Raw genomic sequence first — 21462 nt, 5'->3', positions numbered from 1 at the left:
TTCTTTGCACTGTATTTTACTATAATTAAAAAAAGAATATAATACATATATAATATAACATTCATGAGAATTTTTTATTATATGAAAAAATATTCGCTTCAGTATTTCTTCTAATAGTCCAGACATTATAGTAAGTTCATCTCGGAATTCGAGATACCCAGCTGTAAGTCTGTAAACACTTGTATATTGACATTTAAAAGCTGTCTCAAAACCTACATATGGTAGGGGGTAAGACTACTTTAGGGTGTCAATATACGAGGTGTGTTCAAAAAGTACCCGGAATTACTAATAATTAAATTTCGCGGGTCTGGAGTGTCTGATTGTCAAATTTTTTTTTTATTGTGTTGGTATACATGCCCCTAAAGTATGATGAAATTTTCAGCTATATTCACTGTTTACTTTGTCTGTGGTAGTCGCTAAGGTTCGACGTGTTTTTCTGAGCTCGGCGATTTTTACAATGGAAGAATTGAAAAGTCAAAGAATTTGTATTAAATTTTGCGTAAAAAATGAAATAAAGTGTTGCAAAGTGCAAAAATTTACCAGATATGGCTCCGTGTGACTTTTTCCTATTCCCAAAGTTGAAGAGACCCATGAAAGGACGGCGGTTTTCCTCGATTGAAGAAAATCGCTGAGAGTGCTCAAGGACATATCAAAAAGTGAATATCAAGGGTGCTTCGAAAATTGGAAAAAACGCTGGCATAAGTGTATTATATCTGGGGGGGACTACTTTGAAGGGGACCACATTAATGTAGACGAATAAATAAATATTTTTTTGAAAAAACGAAAATTCCGGGTACTTTTGAACAGACCTCGTATAAGTATTTACAGACTTACAGCTGGGTATCTCGAATTCCGAGATTCTTACCTAATTTAAGCTTAAATGACTGGATAGATTAATGGCAGATAGATTAAAGCGTCAAATGCTGTCCTTCGTGTAAGTTTAACAAAAATACTTCATAAACATGTAATATTAAAAAAGGCCCAGCTTATTGAAACTCGCAGATTATAATACACAGTTATCTGTATAATTTTTTTTTCAAAATTTGTTGCTCTACACTAGTAAATTGTGCTTGGGTCTGTATTTGAGAAACCCGCGATGTGTATTTTGTGGTCAGGTATCCAAAATTCAATTCCTTCTAATTCAGAAGAAATAAGATAAAAAGTATTTGGATATAAGACATTTGGAAATTTTTACATGAATGACAATTTATTTGAGTTTATAAAATTAGATAACATACCATTAGTGAATCTAAAATAAAAATTCGTACTAAAATCACATACTTTAATTACAAAAATAATATTTCTGTTACGGACAAATCAACATTTATCATTTTACAAAAAGTGTTTCATATTATATTACTCAAGGTGTGTACAATGCAAACGGAAAGGAAAAACCAAAGTGAGTTAAAACGAATGAATTATTTTTGACAAATATCACCATTATATTAATATCACTATGGGATTGTTTTTTTTATTGTTTCTATTACGCAAACATAGGACCATCAAATGCCGCGCTCGAATATATGAATAGGAATTCATATCTCTTCGAGCTGGATTTAGCAGCTCATTTGTGATTGTTCAAGAATTAGATGAAGATGCGCCAAAGCTACGACTGGTGAACCTGTCGTTACTTCAGGTGGCCAGAGTACACTTGGTGTGATGTCCAAATGAGAATACGATATTGGCTTCTCCGATGTCAATCCGTGTTTGTCCAGGCCAGATACCAGTGTCAAAAAAGCCACCGGATACTAGAGAAAATACAAATGATTTTATCAACGCGCTCCATGTTAAATGTTTGAGACTGTTGAGACCAAATTGTCGCAGATTCTACTTCTCATGAAAAATATTTTGTTTAATAAAAATAGTGAAATGTAAGAACAGGTTTGATATTATATTGAATACTGAATTGCACATAATTAGCTTATGCAACTACCAATCGATATATCACATTAAATATATATATATATATATATATATATATATATATATATATATATATATATTAATTTAGAAATGAGAACACTCTTTTTTGCACTAATTTATTAAATAATAATTTTACAAACGTTTCGAGACTAGGTTTGACTCATCATCAGTGTGTTATAATTTAAAATCTACAATATGTGAACCTAAATTAGTATTGTGTTATCCGTTACAAGTCGTTCATTATACTGCCCCACCAACGATCATCGGATTCTGAATTCTCTATTCAAGGTCAAGTGATAATTTACGTTAGTTTGTAAAATTATTATTTAATAAATTAGTGCAACATTAGTGTTGTTTGTTCATATTTCTAAATTAATATCCACTCAGAATACATTTGTTATATATATATATATATATATATATATATAATGTATATGCATATAAATAATGTTTTTCTTTTAAAAGGTTTTCGTCTAATTTATATATAACAAAAATATAAAAAATATGTTCCACTTTACTTGATGTCCGCGCATTTGTCGAGATGACGCTCCAGCCAGACATTGAATTAAGTTTTCGCCTTTTCCTACACTTGATACCGCTACGGCAAAATCTTCTCTACGTAATTTGCTGATTTCGAACGGTTGTCCTGTTAATAGATTGATTGGTATTAAATAGGCTAAATTTTTGAAAGAATAAATGTTTGCACCTAAATGTTTTATTTGTTAATTTGTGGTCGTAATTCAATTAAGGGTCACGAATTGAATAAAATCGATAAAAGAGAGTTTGAAATATTTGTATGTTTATACAGCAATAGCACAAACTTTGAAAAATTAATACATGCGAAAGTACATAGAGTATTATAGATTGATATCAACGACATCGACGAATAAAATGTTATTTTATATTTTAGATCTATCACAGAATCATTGCCATGTTTTGGGATTTTTTTAGTATATAGAATAATACTTACCAACCGCCTCGCCTGCCAGCTGAAGTTTTTGGGCGTGATCGTGGTACGCGGCCACTGAATTATCAATAACGATGCTGTAACCCAATCCGACGGTTAATTGGGCATGTCCAGTCAATGTAGCAATGGTGTACAAATGAGGATCAGGGCTGGTTTCCGCTTCTTCTCGGCACTTTAATATTATAAGTTACAGTAAGAAATCAGTCGCATTGGTTTTTGTATGTATATTAAACCTTTGTAAGAACATCTGCCATTGCCATTCGTCCTTCGGCGTCAGTATTGATAATCCGAACATTCATGCCGGAACGCGATGTAATTATTTCATCAGCAACGTACATCTCTGGTCCAACGCTGTTGCGGACACACGCCATTGCTCCTACCACACGTAATTTCTTCGGCCGTATCAGGTTGCATAACTTCCGTGCAATTTTAAGAAATTAATAAGTAGTCTGCATTGCATTTAGTATATTTTATAATTTTTTTTAGTTTCTATGTTGATGTCATAGACATCAAGAATGGACATAATTTTCTAAGAAAATTTAAAAAATGTCATTCCTAAATTGGTGACATTGAATCAATACTTCAATTTTTTGATAAAACTAAGTATTAAAATCAACGTCATTTCGGTATTTCCTTTTTGGACAGCAACGAGCGTCTACCCAGGATCAGCTCTGCATATATAATTATTTATAGTGTATTTATAGTGTACATATATATGTGTTCCGGTAAAAAAAAATCACACCACTGATTAAAACTAAGCATAAAAGAACAAAAAATGTAAGGTTCGAAAACTGTTTGGAGAAACTGTACTTAGTTGTTTTTGCGCGAACAGATCTTTTGATTATTGAGATTTATAACAATTTTTAAACCAGCTTGATAACCACTCAATATTATTCAAATGATTAATGAAATATTTAGATAGGTTCAAGTTTCCATATGTATTAATAAAAATTGTACTTGAATAATGTTTCTTCAATATTTAGGACGTTTGCATCTGAATTTATTATTGTTACATATTGAAAAAGAATATTCAATCAAATTATTGGGGAAGTACGGTCAAAATAAGATATCCTTTGTTTTTTATTGATCATTTATAATCATTATAACCAGATTTACATCTTTGATTTATTGACTACAAGTAATATAGTTTTTCAATAAAGTAGGAATTATAATAACATATTTTAAAGGAAAATATAACTAGTTGCCAAAACCAATTTTTCATATCCATATAGGGTAATATAGGGTGAAGATATACTTAGATGCTAATTCTTAAGCAGTTCAGTGGACCCCTTTGGAACATAGATCATATTATACATAGTAACCAACCTTTGTCGGGCTCAAAACGGGAGAAAAAGATTTTGCAATAAATGTATTTTCTTATTGATGGATACTTTGGTCTGTTTGTAAATTCAGTTAAAGTAGTAGTTAAAAGCCAATCACTTTTGACAAGCTTCAATTTTCTTTTTTCTTGGCCTCGAATAAACTACCCTGTAGTGCTCACGAGATTTTATTTTGTCCATTATATAAGTATGTCATTTTGTCCGAAAATGAACAAACACAAATAAACAATCAAAACTCCTTTAAACTCTTAATTATTGCAATAAAAGTGATCAAAGTCACTAGTACTGGCATAAGTTCATTAATTTTACTAGAAATAATTACAAATAACAATGAATAAGCCCTAAAAAACGCGACAAAACCAACCTCAAAATAAACATTTGAATGCGCGATAAAGGTTTGGACTGATTACTGCAACAAGACTGTGGCAATGACGTTCAACATCTGACAAGATTGTGATTATGGCTTTCGTTGCATTATACAATCTAATTTTAGTGGTCTATATTAAAGACACTGTCATTTTGCCCATATTATACTATTTTGTCTGTATTTTCCCTACATTTCATTTATCTTCGATTTCAAATTCTGATTCACGTTTAACTTAACTGATATTTTCGTTTAACTATGTTGATGTAAATCATTGCAAATTTTGATTCACGTTTAACTTAAGTGATATTTTTGTTTAACTATGTTGATGTAAATCATTGCATAGTGTTGTTGAAGATGACACTTTGTTGACCGGCAATTTTACTGAAAATGTATCTCATGTTACCGGCTATTATTTCAAAATTGGATGAGGAAGTAAAAAAATTAATAAATTTTATGTATTAAAATTTCTTCTTATTTATATATGATAAGCAGTATAACAATCATATTTATGTGACAGTACACAGCAGCTTTTACAAATATTAATAGTAACAGCGCGAGTTAACTCGTGATCGGTCAACAAAGTGTTCTGATAGAAATATTTATACTGATGATCCAAATTTAAACAAAGTACTAGAACATTTTTCTCTGTTTTAGTTTTTCAAATACTTAATAATATTACATGCATGAATCCTGCGACGACTGCCGCTCCGCTTTTGTCTCTCGACATGCCTATCATTGCTGATCCGACTTTGACATCGGCTCCGCCAGTGTCGTAAGTCACTCCCTTGCCAACTAAAAATATAGTTCGTTGGGGTTCCTCGTCTGGCTTGTATTCCAGGTATATTACGCGAGCTAAAAGTGCAAATACGGTTAGTTTCTTTATATCACCGAATGAGCTATCCTTAAAACGTAAACATTTTTCTCGTTCAATTTTACAAAGCCATCAGATTGTGATTTTAGTGTGATTTTTCTTAACGTACCTTTTTCATAAGGCAAGATAAAGGTTGGCCCAGTACTAATTGATGTATTTTGTTAGAATATCTATTATAGTATGGATTTATTCTGAAGCAGCAATACCGTAGAAGGCCTATCTATGTTTACTTGCAAACATGTGAATATGTTTTTTCTGTATTTTTTTGTTTTATTTGAAAATTTGAGTTTTATTTGCTAAATTGTTGTTAATTATTTTGTAGCCAGTAGCTTCAAACAATTCAAGCTTACATCAATATTTTCTTTTATAAAAATTTATTTGAACAGCGATCAGAACTTATGGGTTCTATGAACTGTTGTGATTAATATCTCACAAACTATGTTTGTTTTTATTATAGATGGCTACCCAAACAGTTGTCTCATCTCTATGCGCTAATTTTTTTTTATTACTGTGATAGTGATGCATTTAATTGGTGCAGCAATACCGTATTAGGGCTGTTTTCACTTGGAAACATATTGCTATCTATATTTCCAAGTGAAAATCGTTGTCACTGCTACCTGACAACAGGCTACGTCAATATTAAAATTTCATTCATACATATCTGAATATATACATATACGTATACTTTTATTATTTATGGATTGCTAGTAGAGGATACTGGGTACGGTTGTGCCATTTTTTTGATCAGTCATAATTTTGTTAATTTACCAGTTAGCTGGTAGAAACATGAATTAAGTGATAATTTGAACATTTGTCTACGTGGTAATACTGAAATCATTTTTTAACACTAGAATGATGGGGCTTGGTTGATATTGATATCTATTTTGCCTGATTGAGTCAATTTGACTCAATCGTCAAACAAGCAATTTTTTTTTATTCTGAACACTTTTTGCATACATATTTATCTTTTAAAATACACTTTCCCAATATTTTTATTGCATCTGCTATAAACGCCCATGCTTCTGTTTCTGTTGAATGGCACTTGTACCTGGCAAATTGCACGGTTTACAATATTTTGTATATTAGATAAAGTCAAAGTACTTTTGATTTGATTTCTGTAGATGCCGCTTAATTGTTTATTGAAATCAATATCGTTCGATAGGAAAAGAATATCATATATTATATGTATGTATGAATCATACATATATGATATTTTTTTCCTATCGATCGATATTGATTTCAATAAACAATTAAGCGGCATCTACAGAAATCAAATCAAAAGTACTTTGACTTCATACAGTATGATATAAAATAAATTATTACCCTGATGTCGCTCTACGGTGCTCGCAGCACGATTTACAGCATGTAGTAGTGGGTATTCTTTAAGCAATTGTTGCTCTTCTTTGATGACAGTGATATTTATTATGCTATTTTTAAATAATGTTTTTACATATTCTTCAATTCTTGATGCACACATTCGTTCGGGATCACTGCCAGCTTGAATATGGTAAGAAAAACTTTATTACTTTTTATAAAGCACTGTTTGTTATAATTTAGTAAATTTTGTTCAGATTAATCACCCTAATATACCTACTGCAATTTCAATACTGGATTAGAGTTGTTCAGAACTTAACGAATAATGAAGTAATAGGACGCCGAAAATAGTAGACTGTTCTACAAGAATAATTCTTTTGAATTGGTGTTACTTATTATATAAAAAGCACCAACGATTATTATCTTAGCTGAGAATATACCGTGGAGTCTACAAAAGTTACTTTACTTTAAAGATTTGTGATAAATGCAAATTATCTAGTAATTTCTTCTAGTCTTTAAAACAACTTACTTATTTTGTTGATCAATATGGTTTTCTTTAACGGGCTACATAATATTATATTTATTTATCTAACAAAATTAGAGGGTATCTTGAAGTAATAGAAGTAAATATTTGGCAAGATAAAACATTGCAGTGCTTTTGCGTAGGAGATGCTCCTACATACAATAGATTCAAAAAAAAAAAATGAATGTAAACACTATGTATCAATCTCGTATGATCGAGCAATTCAGCAACGTTCTGGTGGACTAGTATTATTTAGTATAATTATCATAATTCAACTTTTTAATGACAAAGAAAATTTTAGATTATTGCATATTTTGATGCATGTTCCCTATAATGAAATCGTTAAAAATAATATTAATATATTTTACCAATATCCCGCGTAACAAATCTCGCAGTTTCATACATTAGTGCGAGTCTGAACAATTGTTTCTGATCACCCTTGAAGCAGGGGGCCATCGCCCAAAGCTGGATCTTGGGTATGCTCATAAAATTAGATTCTCGATATTGCAGGGGCTGAAATATAGTTATCATAACCCAGTAAATAATGAAATGAATTTTGCTATTCTGTTAGGTGTAATATTTAGTTTTAGTTCGTTAATAATAAGGTCTCGTTAACTAAACAACTGGGCTCTCAATAAAAAAGTAGCAATGAATAAAATTCTTTTGTTATGAATTTTTAAACATTGTCGTTTATCTCCCGATAGCAATGTCGTAAGAATCAAGGTGATGGTAAGATATACATCTTTTTTCCTCTATTTTCAACTATAGTTAATTCAGACCTTTATGCTGCGCTTAATCCCATTCTTATTTATAAAATTAATCTTCTTTTTATATTTATAAAATATTGAATATGTGCATTTAGTTCTTACTGAATAGAAATATATGATTGAAATGATTTACTAAATAAATATATTCGACTTTTTTGCCTCGACTCTGAATTACATTGCTTAACCTTTGCTGTTTCTAGTGGTTGCAAATCACAGACGACTTACGCGGGTGTTATATGAGCGCGAGCGTGTACTTGCTCAGGTTTTTTCTACTTTTGAATGTGTTCTACCACATGAAATAAAACAAAATTTTGGACACTATAAGAAAATTGAATATCCTTTCTAATGATGCTAATTAAAAATTAGCCCCAACAACCGCACTACCCGAAAATTCAAAACAAAAAATTTTCATCACTTTTTCATGCACTAAAAAATAATTATTTAACAACATTTGTCATTAAAAGTTTAATGCACATCGATATGAATATAATCCCGTTATTTGTTTTTTTATATCTTTTACAGTTGCGACAAAAATCGACTTTGAAAAAGGGGCCACTTTCATACATTTTCAATGATATCTCGGCCAAATGATGAGCTACGGATTTGAAATTTGGTATATCGGATTTTCTCGAAAATTCTTATAAAATGACATCAAAATTATTTAAATACCAGGGTGGAGCCAATTCTGTATGGAAACACGCCCATACCCTTTGGTTCAAGTTATTTCATTTGCAAATTCTTAAAGATGCTTAGAAATACAGTTATGCTCGTAATCGTTCCAATACTTAACTGCTTTTACGAACTAAAATACAGATCTAAAAAAATTTTATTAGTACGACACTACTTGTATTTTTATTAGATCTTTTCTTTGAAATGCTTAATTTCGGGACCAAATAAATGCATTGTTAATCAGCATTGATCAAATTAATATTGCCCGCGGAATACCAATCAAAATTATTTCGTGTAAGAGAGGTATTTTTATGTGAAAGTATAAAGTACGTTACTGGTGTTAACCGTGATGGATGTTAGCTTATTCCTAAATTTTCATATGCACCTGATAAACTTCGCTAAAGGCACCCAATAGAGCTTGCAATTCGGCAGTGTTAAAGCGAATCGAGGTGGGCAACATTATCAGGGGAGTGAGACGACCGGCCAGAAGGCATCTCTTAACGCCTTTGGATGACGCTTCCGCAAAACTTCTTCCATCGTCGTAATCACTGAGCTCGCTTACGGGCACGTATATAACAAGTCCGCCAGGAGCATAGTCGTTTTCAAAAATTGTTGTCTATAAAACCGATAATGCAATTTTGTTGGTCTCAATTTTATAACATGCAATTAGCAGCATTACTTATAGCTGTAATATAAAGTATTAGTTACATTCCAATTATATATGCATATTGCATTTGACATTGCGTTTGAATCTTACATAATTTCATATATTATATTTATATTATTTTTATATATATATATATATATATATATATATATATTAGAGCGTATATATATATTAATATATATTTTGACAATCAGACACTCCAGACCCGCGAAATTTAATTATTAGTAATTCGGGTACTTTTTGAACACACCTCGTATATATATATATATATATATATATATATATATATATATTAATATATATATATATATATATATATACAGTGGCGTCGGAACCAAATTTTTGATGGGTGGGCTCGTTTTTTTTTTTTTTTTTTTTAGATAGGCAGCCAGTGGTCTCATTTTTTTTAGAGATATTAGCCCATATAATTTTTTGAAATTGATGGGTGGGCTGAGCCCCTCCATCAAAATTCATGGGTGGGCTCAAGCCCACACAGCCCACACGGTTCCGACGCCACTGTATATATATATATTAGGGAGGCCAATTCATTATAGAAGTAAAATTAAGCGATATGGGCACCTTTTCATATGAAATATATGTGTTATTTAAATGAATTTTGACTGCAAAACCATATATCGCAAATAACTTTTTAGCCAGCGAAATTTTCAATAAAATACTGTTTTTAATAAGTAAATGTATTAATTTAGGCATGTGAATAATTCAAATTGTGAATTTTATTTTTATTAAGATTATGTGCGGGGGTTTTTAAATCGGGTTTAGTTTGTTGTTATTTATTTCCATCAGAGTGCGCTAGTATTTTATTATTATACAATTAATTCTAGAATGTAATTCTAGAAATTTCGAAAATAATATATTAATGTGACAATTCCGCATAAATGTTCATTCAGTTCGTCACTAGGGCGTCAAGTATCAATGGCGAGTTCTTATTTAAATTCAGCCGCAAGTGCCAGTAATTTGAATCATATGCCCTCGCATGATCAAATTATATTTGGACCAGCGGAATAATTTACAGGAGTGAATCTTCCGACAATTATGGAAGTTATCAGGTATTATTTTTATTTGGCGGAAAAATAAAAAAAACAAAATAAAATGTTTTCATATAAATCATTTACTCCAAATGTGGTAACGAAATTGATTCAGACGTGGGAAAAAATTGATATTCCAATTATGGAGAAACGAAGTATCGCTAGAAAATTGAACCGATTGATTGATAAATATAAAAGTACAAATAAAAGCAAGTCTACCCAAGCATCATTTCAGGAGTTTGTAGAATCCACGAAAGAATTATTTTATATTGGAAAATGCAAATGCGATTTGCGAAGAATACTGTGTTCCTGCGGACTGATTCCAGAACATTTAAAAGCGTTTATGATGGATAAACATAATGAGAGGAAATCTACGATACCAGAATATATTATAAAAATTGAAGACGAGGTATCAGAATCTACAATAACTAGCAATATTACTCCAGGTGAGACATATACTCCAGATGTTGATTTTGATTTTAAAAACAGTTCGGAAAGTTCACAAAATACTTCTCATATAAAACGTGGTCCATATAGTCGAAGATATAAGGCTCCAAGCTATGCTTTAATGTGCGACATATTTGCAATTTCTGATAGAGTTGGTTCTGGCGTGGTGACGGCAATCCTGCGTGACCTGGGCGTAACGGATGATTGGGGCAATCCTGTCATTATGGATAAAAATGAAAGCGTTCGTGAGAGGCAGAAAAATAGGCAAGCTTTACACAAACGATATGATTCTTCTGAATTAATAGCATTTTTATTCGACGGCCGAAAAAATGATTCTATTACCATGGAAAAAATCGATAAGAAGTTTCACCCACGAATGATTAAAGAAGCGCATTTAGTTATTTTAAAGGAACCGAATTGCCAATTGTTGGGTTACACAAAATTGGAAAATAAAGATTCGGAAAGTAAAGTAATCAAATTGAACGAGTTTTTCGCCGATAAAGGAATAGCTCTCGATTCTTGGATAGGCATATGTTGCGATGGTCAACCAGCAAATACAGGCGTAAAAAATGGGATTTTACGTCGATTTGAAATTCAGTTAAAAAGGCCACTGCATTGGTTTGTGTGTCTTCTCCACTTTAACAAACTTCCACTTCGCCATTTATTTAACTATTTGAAAAAATCATTGACCACTGGACCACGAACAAAAACTGGAATATTAAGCAAACAAATTGAAACATGCGAAAATATACCGGTGAGTTATAACATATTTACTATTTTTAATATCCTATGTTCAAATTCAATATAATTTATTTTTTCCTATATACTTCCAGCCGGTAAAAGACTTTGAAACAATCCCACTTGAAAATTTGGCTGATATAAGTCCTGCTGAATCGACAACTGACTCAAGTTATTTAATAAAAATAGCTAAAGCAGTTGCTTCTGGTAAGTATCGACAGACTTAGCTAACATGAAACCAAGGCCAATAGCACATTCCCGTTGGCTTACGAAGTAGGTTACTTCGGTTATATGTAACTACTAATAAGCCATCCAAAAATTTGAAAATTCTGGCAAACTACGTAATGAAAGTATATATTCCAATGTACTTTAACATTAAATATTACAACTCTGTGGTGTATGGTAGTATATTATTTTATAAATTTATTAGCTGGACGCAATATTTAGACTCGAATTTAAGACAAATTGTGAACAATGTTGCTAAAGAAAACGCATACTATGCTCACTCGGAAAATATTTTATTAGCAATGTTGTTTGATAATAAAAAGGAAATACGAGATTCAGCTATAAGAAAAATCTTATATTACCGTAATAATGTGGAAGACCTGACGCAATTGAGAGATTACAAAACACCCGAAATAAATTTTGAATGCAGCGACTATACTAATATGATAGATATGGATGATTATTCAAATATATCCGAAATTACGCTAAATATTCCTCATGAACATCTAGTACAATATCTACAAAGCAATGAGTGTCCATGGAGTGACCCTAAAATTCCGGTCCACATTCAGGGAACTGAGAGACATGTTCAATTACTGGCTAATGTATCAAAACGCGTATTAGAGCAAAATCGCGAAGGTGTTATGACAGCGACACTACTATCTCGTGAAAAGCATCCTCGACTGGAAAGCAAGCAAGATTTCAGATATTAATTTATTTAAATTGTATTAGCTAAATGTAAAAAAAATTATTTTAAATAAAAATGTAACTTAAAGAAATAAAAATGTTGTATTTAAACCATGTCATGTAAATAAATAATAGAGTAAATATATGTCATTCCTAAAAACCCAAAAACGATATTTTTCTACAAAAGTAGTTTGACCTGTTTCGATGCAAGATTCTAGGTTAGGCTTACTCGCTAATGTCCCCTAAAAGTTTACTTGATGTAGTCTTAGGTACCCGTAAGTTACTAAGTAGTTACTAAGTAGTTAAGGCGTTTAACTGTTTCAAACTTGAAAATTTGAAACTGTTTTTGGGGTATATCTCGCGAACGGTAAGAGGTATTTCAAAAAATTTCATACTAGGTTAAAAAACTTTTGATTTAGAATATTTCACCTGAAAACATCAATATTCTATGATGAGTCTTTCAAAAGTTATAATTGCTTAAAGATTTCATGAGTAAAAATGCCCAAAAAATGGACGAAAAATTTGTTAGTTTTTTTTAATTTTCACAGACTTCCCGGGCACGTAGAAGCTTCAATTAAACTTCAGGTAAATTGTCTTGTGGGCTAGAATAACGTGAAAAAAACTGCATTTTAATATTCTCAACGGTTGCCGAATAAATAAGAAAAAACTAAAATTATAGCATGATGCTAGGGTCACGTTTTGTATTCCGATTTTGGATGAAAATTTTTTGTTTCCGATTTTGATGATTTTCACAACGTTGATACCTTATGACATAAGAAAAATGCTATTAAAAAATTTCGATCGCACTTCAAATAGTTTTCGAGAAAAACGCATTTTTAATATGTGAAAAGGAGCGAATGGTTTTAAGCGAATATCTCGAGAACGGTTGGAGCTATCATAAAAATTTTTGCACCTGCAGATACATATTTTAAATGCGCATATTTCATTCATATACATCATGATCCTATGTTGAATATTTTCCGAGATATAGGCGTTTAACTGTTCCAAAATTGTAAATTTGAAACGGTTTTCGGGATATATCTCGCGAACGGTAACAGGTATCTTAAAAATTCTTATACTGGGTTAAACATCTTTTGATTTAGAATATTTCATCTAGGAACCTCAATATCCTACGATGAATCGTTCAATAGTTATAAGCGCTTAAAGATTTCACGAGTAAAAATGCCCAAAAAATGGACGAAAAATTTGTTAGTTTTTTTAAATTTTCACAGACTTCCCGGGCACGTAGAAGCTTCAATTAAACGTCAGGTGAATTGTCTTGTGGGCTAGAATAACGTGAAAAAAACTGCATTTTAATATTCTCAACGGTTGCCGAATAAATAAGAAAAAACTAAAATTATAGCATGATGCTAGGGTCACGTTTTGTATTCCGATTTTGGATGAAAATTTTTTGTTTCCGATTTTGATGATTTTCACAACGTTGATACCTTATGACATAAGGAAAATGCTATTAAAAAATTTCGATCGCACTTCAAATAGTTTTCGAGAAAAACGCATTTTTAATATGTGAAAAGGAGCGAATGGTTTTTAGCGAATATCTCGAGAACGGTTGGAGCTATCACAAAAATTTTTGCACCTGCAGATACATATTTTAAATGCGCATATTTCATTCATATACATCATGATCCTATGTTGAATATTTTCCGAGATATAGGCTTTAACTGTTCCAAAATTGTAAATTTGAAACGGTTTTCGGGATATATCTCGCGAACGGTAACAGGTATCTTAAAAATTCTTATACTGGGTTAAAGATCTTTTGATTTAGAATATTTCATCTGGGAACCTCAATATCCTACGATGAATCGTTCAATAGTTATAAGCGCTTAAAGATTTCACGAGTAAAAATGCCCAAAAAATGGACGAAAAATTTGTTAGTTTTTTTAAATTTTCACAGACTTCCCGGGCACGTAGAAGCTTCAATTAAACGTCAGGTGAACTGTCTTGTGGGCTAGAATAACGTGAAAAAAACTGCATTTTAATATTCTCAACGGTTGCCGAATAAATAAGAAAAAAACTAAAATTATAGGTCACGTTTTGTATTCCGATTTTGGATGAAAATTTTTTGTTTCCGATTTTGATGATTTTCACAACGTTGATACCTTATGACATAAGAAAATGCTATTAAAAAATTTCGATCGCACTTCAAATAGTTTTCGAGAAAAACGCATTTTTAATATGTGAAAAGGAGCGAATGGTTTTTAGCGAATATCTCGAGAACGGTTGGAGCTATCATAAAAATTTTTGCACCTGCAGATACATATTTTAAATGCGCATATTTCATTCATATACATCATGATCCTATGTTGAATATTTTCCGAGATATAGGCGTTTAACTGTTCCAAACTTGTAAATTTGAAACGGTTTTCGGGATATATCTCGCGAACGGTAAGAGGTATCTTAAAAATTCTTATACTGGGTTAAAGATCTTTTGATTTAGAATATTTCATCTGGGAACCTCAATATCCTACGATGAATCGTTCAAAAGTTATAAGCGCTTAAAGATTTCACGAGTAAAAATGCCCAAAAAATGGACGAAAAATTTGTTAGTTTTTTTAAATTTTCACAGACTTTCCGGGCACGTAGAAGCTTCAATTAAACGTCAGGTGAATTGTCTTGTGGGCTAGAATAACGTGAAAAAAACTGCATTTTAATATTCTCAACGGTTGCCGAATAAATAAGAAAAAACTAAAATTATAGCATGATGCTAGGGTCACGTTTTGTATTCCGATTTTGGATGAAAATTTTTTGTTTCCGATTTTGATGATTTTCACAACGTTGATACCTTATGACATAAGGAAAATGCTATTAAAAAATTTCGATTGCACTTCAAATAGTTTTCGAGAAAAACGCATTTTTAATATGTGAAAAGGAGCGAATGGTTTTTAGCGAATATCTCGAGAACGGTTGGAGCTATCATAAAAATTTTTGCACCTGCAGATACATATTTTAAATGCGCATATTTCATACATATACATCATGATCCTATGTTGAATATTTTCCGAGATATAGGCGTTTAACTGTTCCAAAATTGTAAATTTGAAACGGTTTTCGGGATATATCTCGCGAACGGTAACAGGTATCTTAAAAATTCTTATACTGGGTTAAAGATCTTTTGATTTAGAATATTTCATCTGGGAACCTCAATATCCTACGATGAATCGTTCAAAAGTTATAAGCGCTTAAAGATTTCACGAGTAAAAATGCCCAAAAAATGGACGAAAAATTTGTTAGTTTTTTTAAATTTTCACAGACTTCCCGGGCACGTAGAAGCTTCATTTAAACGTCAGGTGAATTGTCTTGTGGGCTAGAATAACGTGAAAAAAACTGCATTTTAATATTCTCAACGGTTGCCGAATAAATAAGAAAAAACTAAAATTATAGCATGATGCTAGGGTCACGTTTTGTATTCCGATTTTGGATGAAAATTTTTTGTTTCCGATTTTGATGATTTTCACAACGTTGATACCTTATGACATAAGGAAAATGCTATTAAAAAATTTCGATCGCACTTCAAATAGTTTTCGAGAAAAACGCATTTTTAATATGTGAAAAGGAGCGAATGGTTTTTAGCGAATATCTCGAGAACGGTTGGAGCTATCATAAAAATTTTTGCACCTGCAGATACATATTTTAAATGCGCATATTTCATTCATATACATCATGATCCTATGTTGAATATTTTCCGAGATATAGGCGTTTAACTGTTCCAAACTTGTAAATTTGAAACGGTTTTCGGGATATATCTCGCGAACGGTAAGAGGTATCTTAAAAATTCTTATACTGGGTTAAAGATCTTTTAATTCAGAATATTTCATCTGGGAACCTCAATATCCTACGATGAATCGTTCAATAGTTATAAGCGCTTAAAGATTTCACGAGTAAAAATGCCCAAAAAATGGACGAAAAATTTGTTAGTTTTTTTAAATTTTCACAGACTTTCCGGGCACGTAGAAGCTTCAATTAAACGTCAGGTGAATTGTCTTGTGGGCTAGAATAACGTGAAAAAAACTGCATTTTAATATTCTCAACGGTTGCCGAATAAATAAGAAAAAACTAAAATTATAGCATGATGCTAGGGTCACGTTTTGTATTCCGATTTTGGATGAAAATTTTTTGTTTCCGATTTTGATGATTTTCACAACGTTGATACCTTATGACATAAGGAAAATGCTATTAAAAAATCGCACTTCAAATAGTTTTCGAGAAAAACGCATTTTTAATATGTGAAAAGGAGCGAATGGTTTTTAGCGAATATCTCGAGAACGGTTGGAGCTATCATAAAAATTTTTGCACCTGCAGATACATATTTTAAATGCGCATATTTCATTCATATACATCATGATCCTATGTTGAATATTTTCCGAGATATAGGCGTTTAACTGTTCCAAACTTGTAAATTTGAAACGGTTTTCGGGATATATCTCGCGAACGGTAAGAGGTATCTTAAAAATTCTTATACTGGGTTAAAGATCTTTTGATTTAGAATATTTCATCTGGGAACCTCAATATCCTACGATGAATCGTTCAAAAGTTATAAGCGCTTAAAGATTTCACGAGTAAAAATGCCCAAAAAATGGACGAAAAATTTGTTAGTTTTTTTAATTTTCACAGACTTCCCGGGCACGTAGAAGCTTCAATTAAACGTCAGGTGAATTGTCTTGTGGGCTAGAATAACGTGAAAAAAACTGCATTTTAATATTCTCAACGGTTGCCGAATAAATAAGAAAAAACTAAAATTATAGCATGATGCTAGGGTCACGTTTTGTATTCCGATTTTGGATGAAAATTTTTTGTTTCCGATTTTGATGATTTTCACAACGTTGATACCTTATGACATAAGAAAATGCTATTAAAAAATTTCGATCGCACTTCAAATAGTTTTCGAGAAAAACGCATTTTTAATATGTGAAAAGGAGCGAATGGTTTTTAGCGAATATCTCGAGAACGGTTGGAGCTATCATAAAAATTTTTGCACCTGCAGATACATATTTTAAATGCGCATATTTCATACATATACATCATGATCCTATGTTGAATATTTTCCGAGATATAGGCGTTTAACTGTTCCAAAATTGTAAATTTGAAACGGTTTTCGGGATATATCTCGCGAACGGTAACAGGTATCTTAAAAATTCTTATACTGGGTTAAAGATCTTTTGATTTAGAATATTTCATCTGGGAACCTCAATATCCTACGATGAATCGTTCAATAGTTATAAGCGCTTAAAGATTTCACGAGTAAAAATGCCCAAAAAATGGACGAAAAATTTGTTAGTTTTTTTAAATTTTCACAGACTTCCCGGGCACGTAGAAGCTTCAATTAAACGTCAGGTGAATTGTCTTGTGGGCTAGAATAACGTGAAAAAAACTGCATTTTAATATTCTCAACGGTTGCCGAATAAATAAGAAAAAACTAAAATTATAGCATGATGCTAGGGTCACGTTTTGTATTCCGATTTTGGATGAAAATTTTTTGTTTCCGATTTTGATGATTTTCACAACGTTGATACCTTATGACATAAGAAAAATGCTATTAAAAAATTTCGATCGCACTTCAAATAGTTTTCGAGAAAAACGCATTTTTAATATGTGAAAAGGAGCGAATGGTTTTTAGCGAATATCTCGAGAACGGTTGGAGCTATCACAAAAATTTTTGCACCTGCAGATACATATTTTAAATGCGCATATTTCATTCATATACATCATGATCCTATGTTGAATATTTTCCGAGATATAGGCGTTTAACTGTTCCAAACTTGTAAATTTGAAACGGTTTTCGGGATATATCTCGCGAACGGTAAGAGGTATCTTAAAAATTCTTATACTGGGTTAAAGATCTTTTAATTTAGAATATTTCATCTGGGAACCTCAATATCCTACGATGAATCGTTCAATCGTTATAAGCGCTTAAAGATTTCACGAGTAAAAATGCCCAAAAAATGGACGAAAAATTTGTTAGTTTTTTTAAATTTTCACAGACTTCCCGGGCACGTAGAAGCTTCAATTAAACGTCAGGTGAATTGTCTTGTGGGCTAGAATAACGTGAAAAAAACTGCATTTTAATATTCTCAACGGTTGCCGAATAAATAAGAAAAAACTAAAATTATAGCATGATGCTAGGGTCACGTTTTGTATTCCGATTTTGGATGAAAATTTTTTGTTTCCGATTTTGATGATTTTCACAACGTTGATACCTTATGACATAAGGAAAATGCTATTAAAAAATTTCGATTGCACTTCAAATAGTTTTCGAGAAAAACGCATTTTTAATTTGTGAACAGGAGCGAATGGTTTTTAGCGAATATCTCGAGAACGGTTGGAGCTATCATAAAAATTTTTGCACCTGCAGATACATATTTTAAATGCGCATATTTCATACATATACATCAGGATCCTATGTTGAATATTTTCCGAGATATAGGCGTTTAACTGTTCCAAACTTGTAAATTTGAAACGGTTTTCGGGATATATCTCGCGAACGGTAAGAGGTATCTTAAAAATTCTTATACTAGGTTAAAGATCTTTTGATTTAGAATATTTTATCTGGAAACCTCAATATCCTACGATGAATCGTTCAAAAGTTATAAGCGCTTAAAGAATTCACGAGTAAAAATGCCCAAAAAATGGAAGAAAAATTTGTTAGTTTTTTTAAATTTTCACAGACTTCCCGGGCACGTAGAAGCTTCAATTAAACGTCAGGTGAATTGTCTTGTGGGCTAGAATAACGTGAAAAAAACTTTAATATTCTCAACGGTTGCCGAATAAATAAGAAAAAACTAAAATTATAGCATGATGCTAGGGTCACGTTTGGTATTCCGATTTTGGATGAAAATTTTTTGTTTCCGATTTTGATGATTTTCACAACGTTGATACCTTATGACATAAGGAAAATGCTATTAAAAATTTCGATCGCACTTCAAATAGTTTTCGAGAAAAACGCATTTTTAATATGTGAAAAGGAGCGAATGGTTTTTAGCGAATATCTCGAGAACGGTTGGAGCTATCATAAAAATTTTTGCACCTGCAGATACATATTTTAAATGCGCATATTTCATTAATATACATCATAATCCTATGTTGAATATTTTCCGAGATATAGGCGTTTAACTGTTCCAAAATTGTAAATTTGAAACGGTTTTCGGGATATATCTCGCGAACGGTAACAGGTATCTTAAAAATTCTTATACTGGGTTAAAGATCTTTTGATTTAGAATATTTCATCTGGGAACCTCAATATCCTACGATGAATCGTTCAATAGTTATAAGCGCTTAAAGATTTCACGAGTAAAAATGCCCAAAAAATGGACGAAAAATTTGTTAGTTTTTTTAAATTTTCACAGACTTTCCGGGCACGTAGAAGCTTCAATTAAACGTCAGGTGAATTGTCTTGTGGGCTAGAATAACGTGAAAAAAACTGCATTTTAATATTCTCAACGGTTGCCGAATAAATAAGAAAAAACTAAAATTATAGCATGATGCTAGGGTCACGTTTTGTATTCCGATTTTGGATGAAAATTTTTTGTTTCCGATTTTGATGATTTTCACAACGTTGATACCTTATGACATAAGGAAAATGCTATTAAAATATCGCATTTTTAATATGTGAAAAGGAGCGAATGGTTTTTAGCGAATATCTCGAGAACGGTTGGAGCTATCATAAAAATTTTTGCACCTGCAGATACATATTTTAAATGCGCATATTTCATTCATATACATCCTGATCCTATGTTGAATATTTTCCGAGATATAGGCGTTTAACTGTTCCAAACTTGTAAATTTGAAACGGTTTTCGGGATATATCTCGCGAACGGTAAGAGGTATCTTAAAAATTCTCATACTGGGTTAAAGATCTTTTGATTTAGAATATTTCATCTGGGAACCTCAATATCCTACGATGAATCGTTCAATAGTTATAAGCGCTTAAAGATTTCACGAGTAAAAATGCCCAAAAAATGGACGAAAAATTTGTTAGTTTTTTTAAATTTTCACAGACTTTCCGGGCACGTAGAAGCTTCAATTAAACGTCAGGTGAATTGTCTTGTGGGCTAGAATAACGTGAAAAAAACTGCATTTTAATATTCTCAACGGTTGCCGAATAAATAAGAAAAAACTAAAATTATAGCATGATGCTAGGGTCACGTTTTGTATTCCGATTTTGGATGAAAATTTTTTGTTTCCGATTTTGATGATTTTCACAACGTTGATACCTTATGACATAAGGAAAATGCTATTAAAAAATTTCGATTGCACTTCAAATAGTTTTCGAGAAAAACGCATTTTTAATATGTGAAAAGGAGCGAATGGTTTTTAGCGAATATCTCGAGAACGGTTGGAGCTATCATAAAAATTTTTGCACCTGCAGATACATATTTTAAATGCGCATATTTCATTCATATACATCATGATCCTATGTTGAATATTTTCCGAGATATAGGCGTTTAACTGTTCCAAACTTGTAAATTTGAAACGGTTTTCGGATATATCTCGCGAACGGTAAGAGGTATCTTAAAAATTCTTATACTGGGTTAAAGATCTTTTGATTTAGAATATTTCATCTGGGAACCTCAATATCCTACGATGAATCGTTCAAAAGTTATAAGCGCTTAAAGATTTCACGAGTAAAAATGCCCAAAAAATGGACGAAAAATTTGTTAGTTTTTTTAAATTTTCACAGACTCCCGGGCACGTAGAAGCTTCAATTAAACGTCAGGTGAATTGTCTTGTGGGCTAGAATAACGTGAAAAAAACTGCATTTTAATATTCTCAACGGTTGCCGAATAAATAAGAAAAAACTAAATTATAGCATGATGCTAGGGTCACGTTTGTATTCCGATTTTGGATGAAAATTTTTTGTTTCCGATTTTGATGATTTTCACAACGTTGATACCTT

The 21462-nt window shown here is 31.7% G+C and overlaps 2 protein-coding genes across 2 annotated transcripts in view; one reads left to right on the top strand and one right to left on the bottom strand.

Annotated features, from left to right (window-relative positions):
- The window catches only part of LOC113376605 (fringe glycosyltransferase-like), a 37974-nt gene extending 36365 nt beyond the window's left edge, over positions 1-1609 (top strand). The window contains exon 10 of the transcript XR_003367046.1: positions 1498-1609. The gene's annotated coding sequence lies outside the window, so the exon portion shown is untranslated. The remainder of the gene's footprint in view (positions 1-1497) is intronic.
- LOC113375401 (putative aminopeptidase W07G4.4) overlaps positions 1508-21462 on the bottom strand; it is a 27637-nt gene continuing 7682 nt past the window's right edge. The window contains exons 2-9 of the mRNA XM_026615337.1: positions 9127-9357; positions 7674-7818; positions 6792-6965; positions 5277-5449; positions 3124-3306; positions 2894-3062; positions 2442-2569; positions 1508-1748 (exon numbers count right to left, since the gene is read on the bottom strand). Of these exons, the coding sequence (XP_026471122.1) occupies positions 1557-1748; positions 2442-2569; positions 2894-3062; positions 3124-3306; positions 5277-5449; positions 6792-6965; positions 7674-7818; positions 9127-9357 (1395 nt within the window). The 3' untranslated portion in view covers positions 1508-1556. The remainder of the gene's footprint in view (positions 1749-2441; positions 2570-2893; positions 3063-3123; positions 3307-5276; positions 5450-6791; positions 6966-7673; positions 7819-9126; positions 9358-21462) is intronic.

This window comes from Ctenocephalides felis, unplaced genomic scaffold (genome assembly GCF_003426905.1).
Source record: "Ctenocephalides felis isolate EL2017-DRISC unplaced genomic scaffold, ASM342690v1 CF-g0.4_SCAFFOLD_01886, whole genome shotgun sequence".
Taxonomy (NCBI): Eukaryota; Metazoa; Arthropoda; class Insecta; order Siphonaptera; family Pulicidae; genus Ctenocephalides; species Ctenocephalides felis.
The sequence above is the reverse complement of the archived record's forward strand: the minus strand, read 5'-3'. Positions and strand labels throughout refer to the sequence as shown.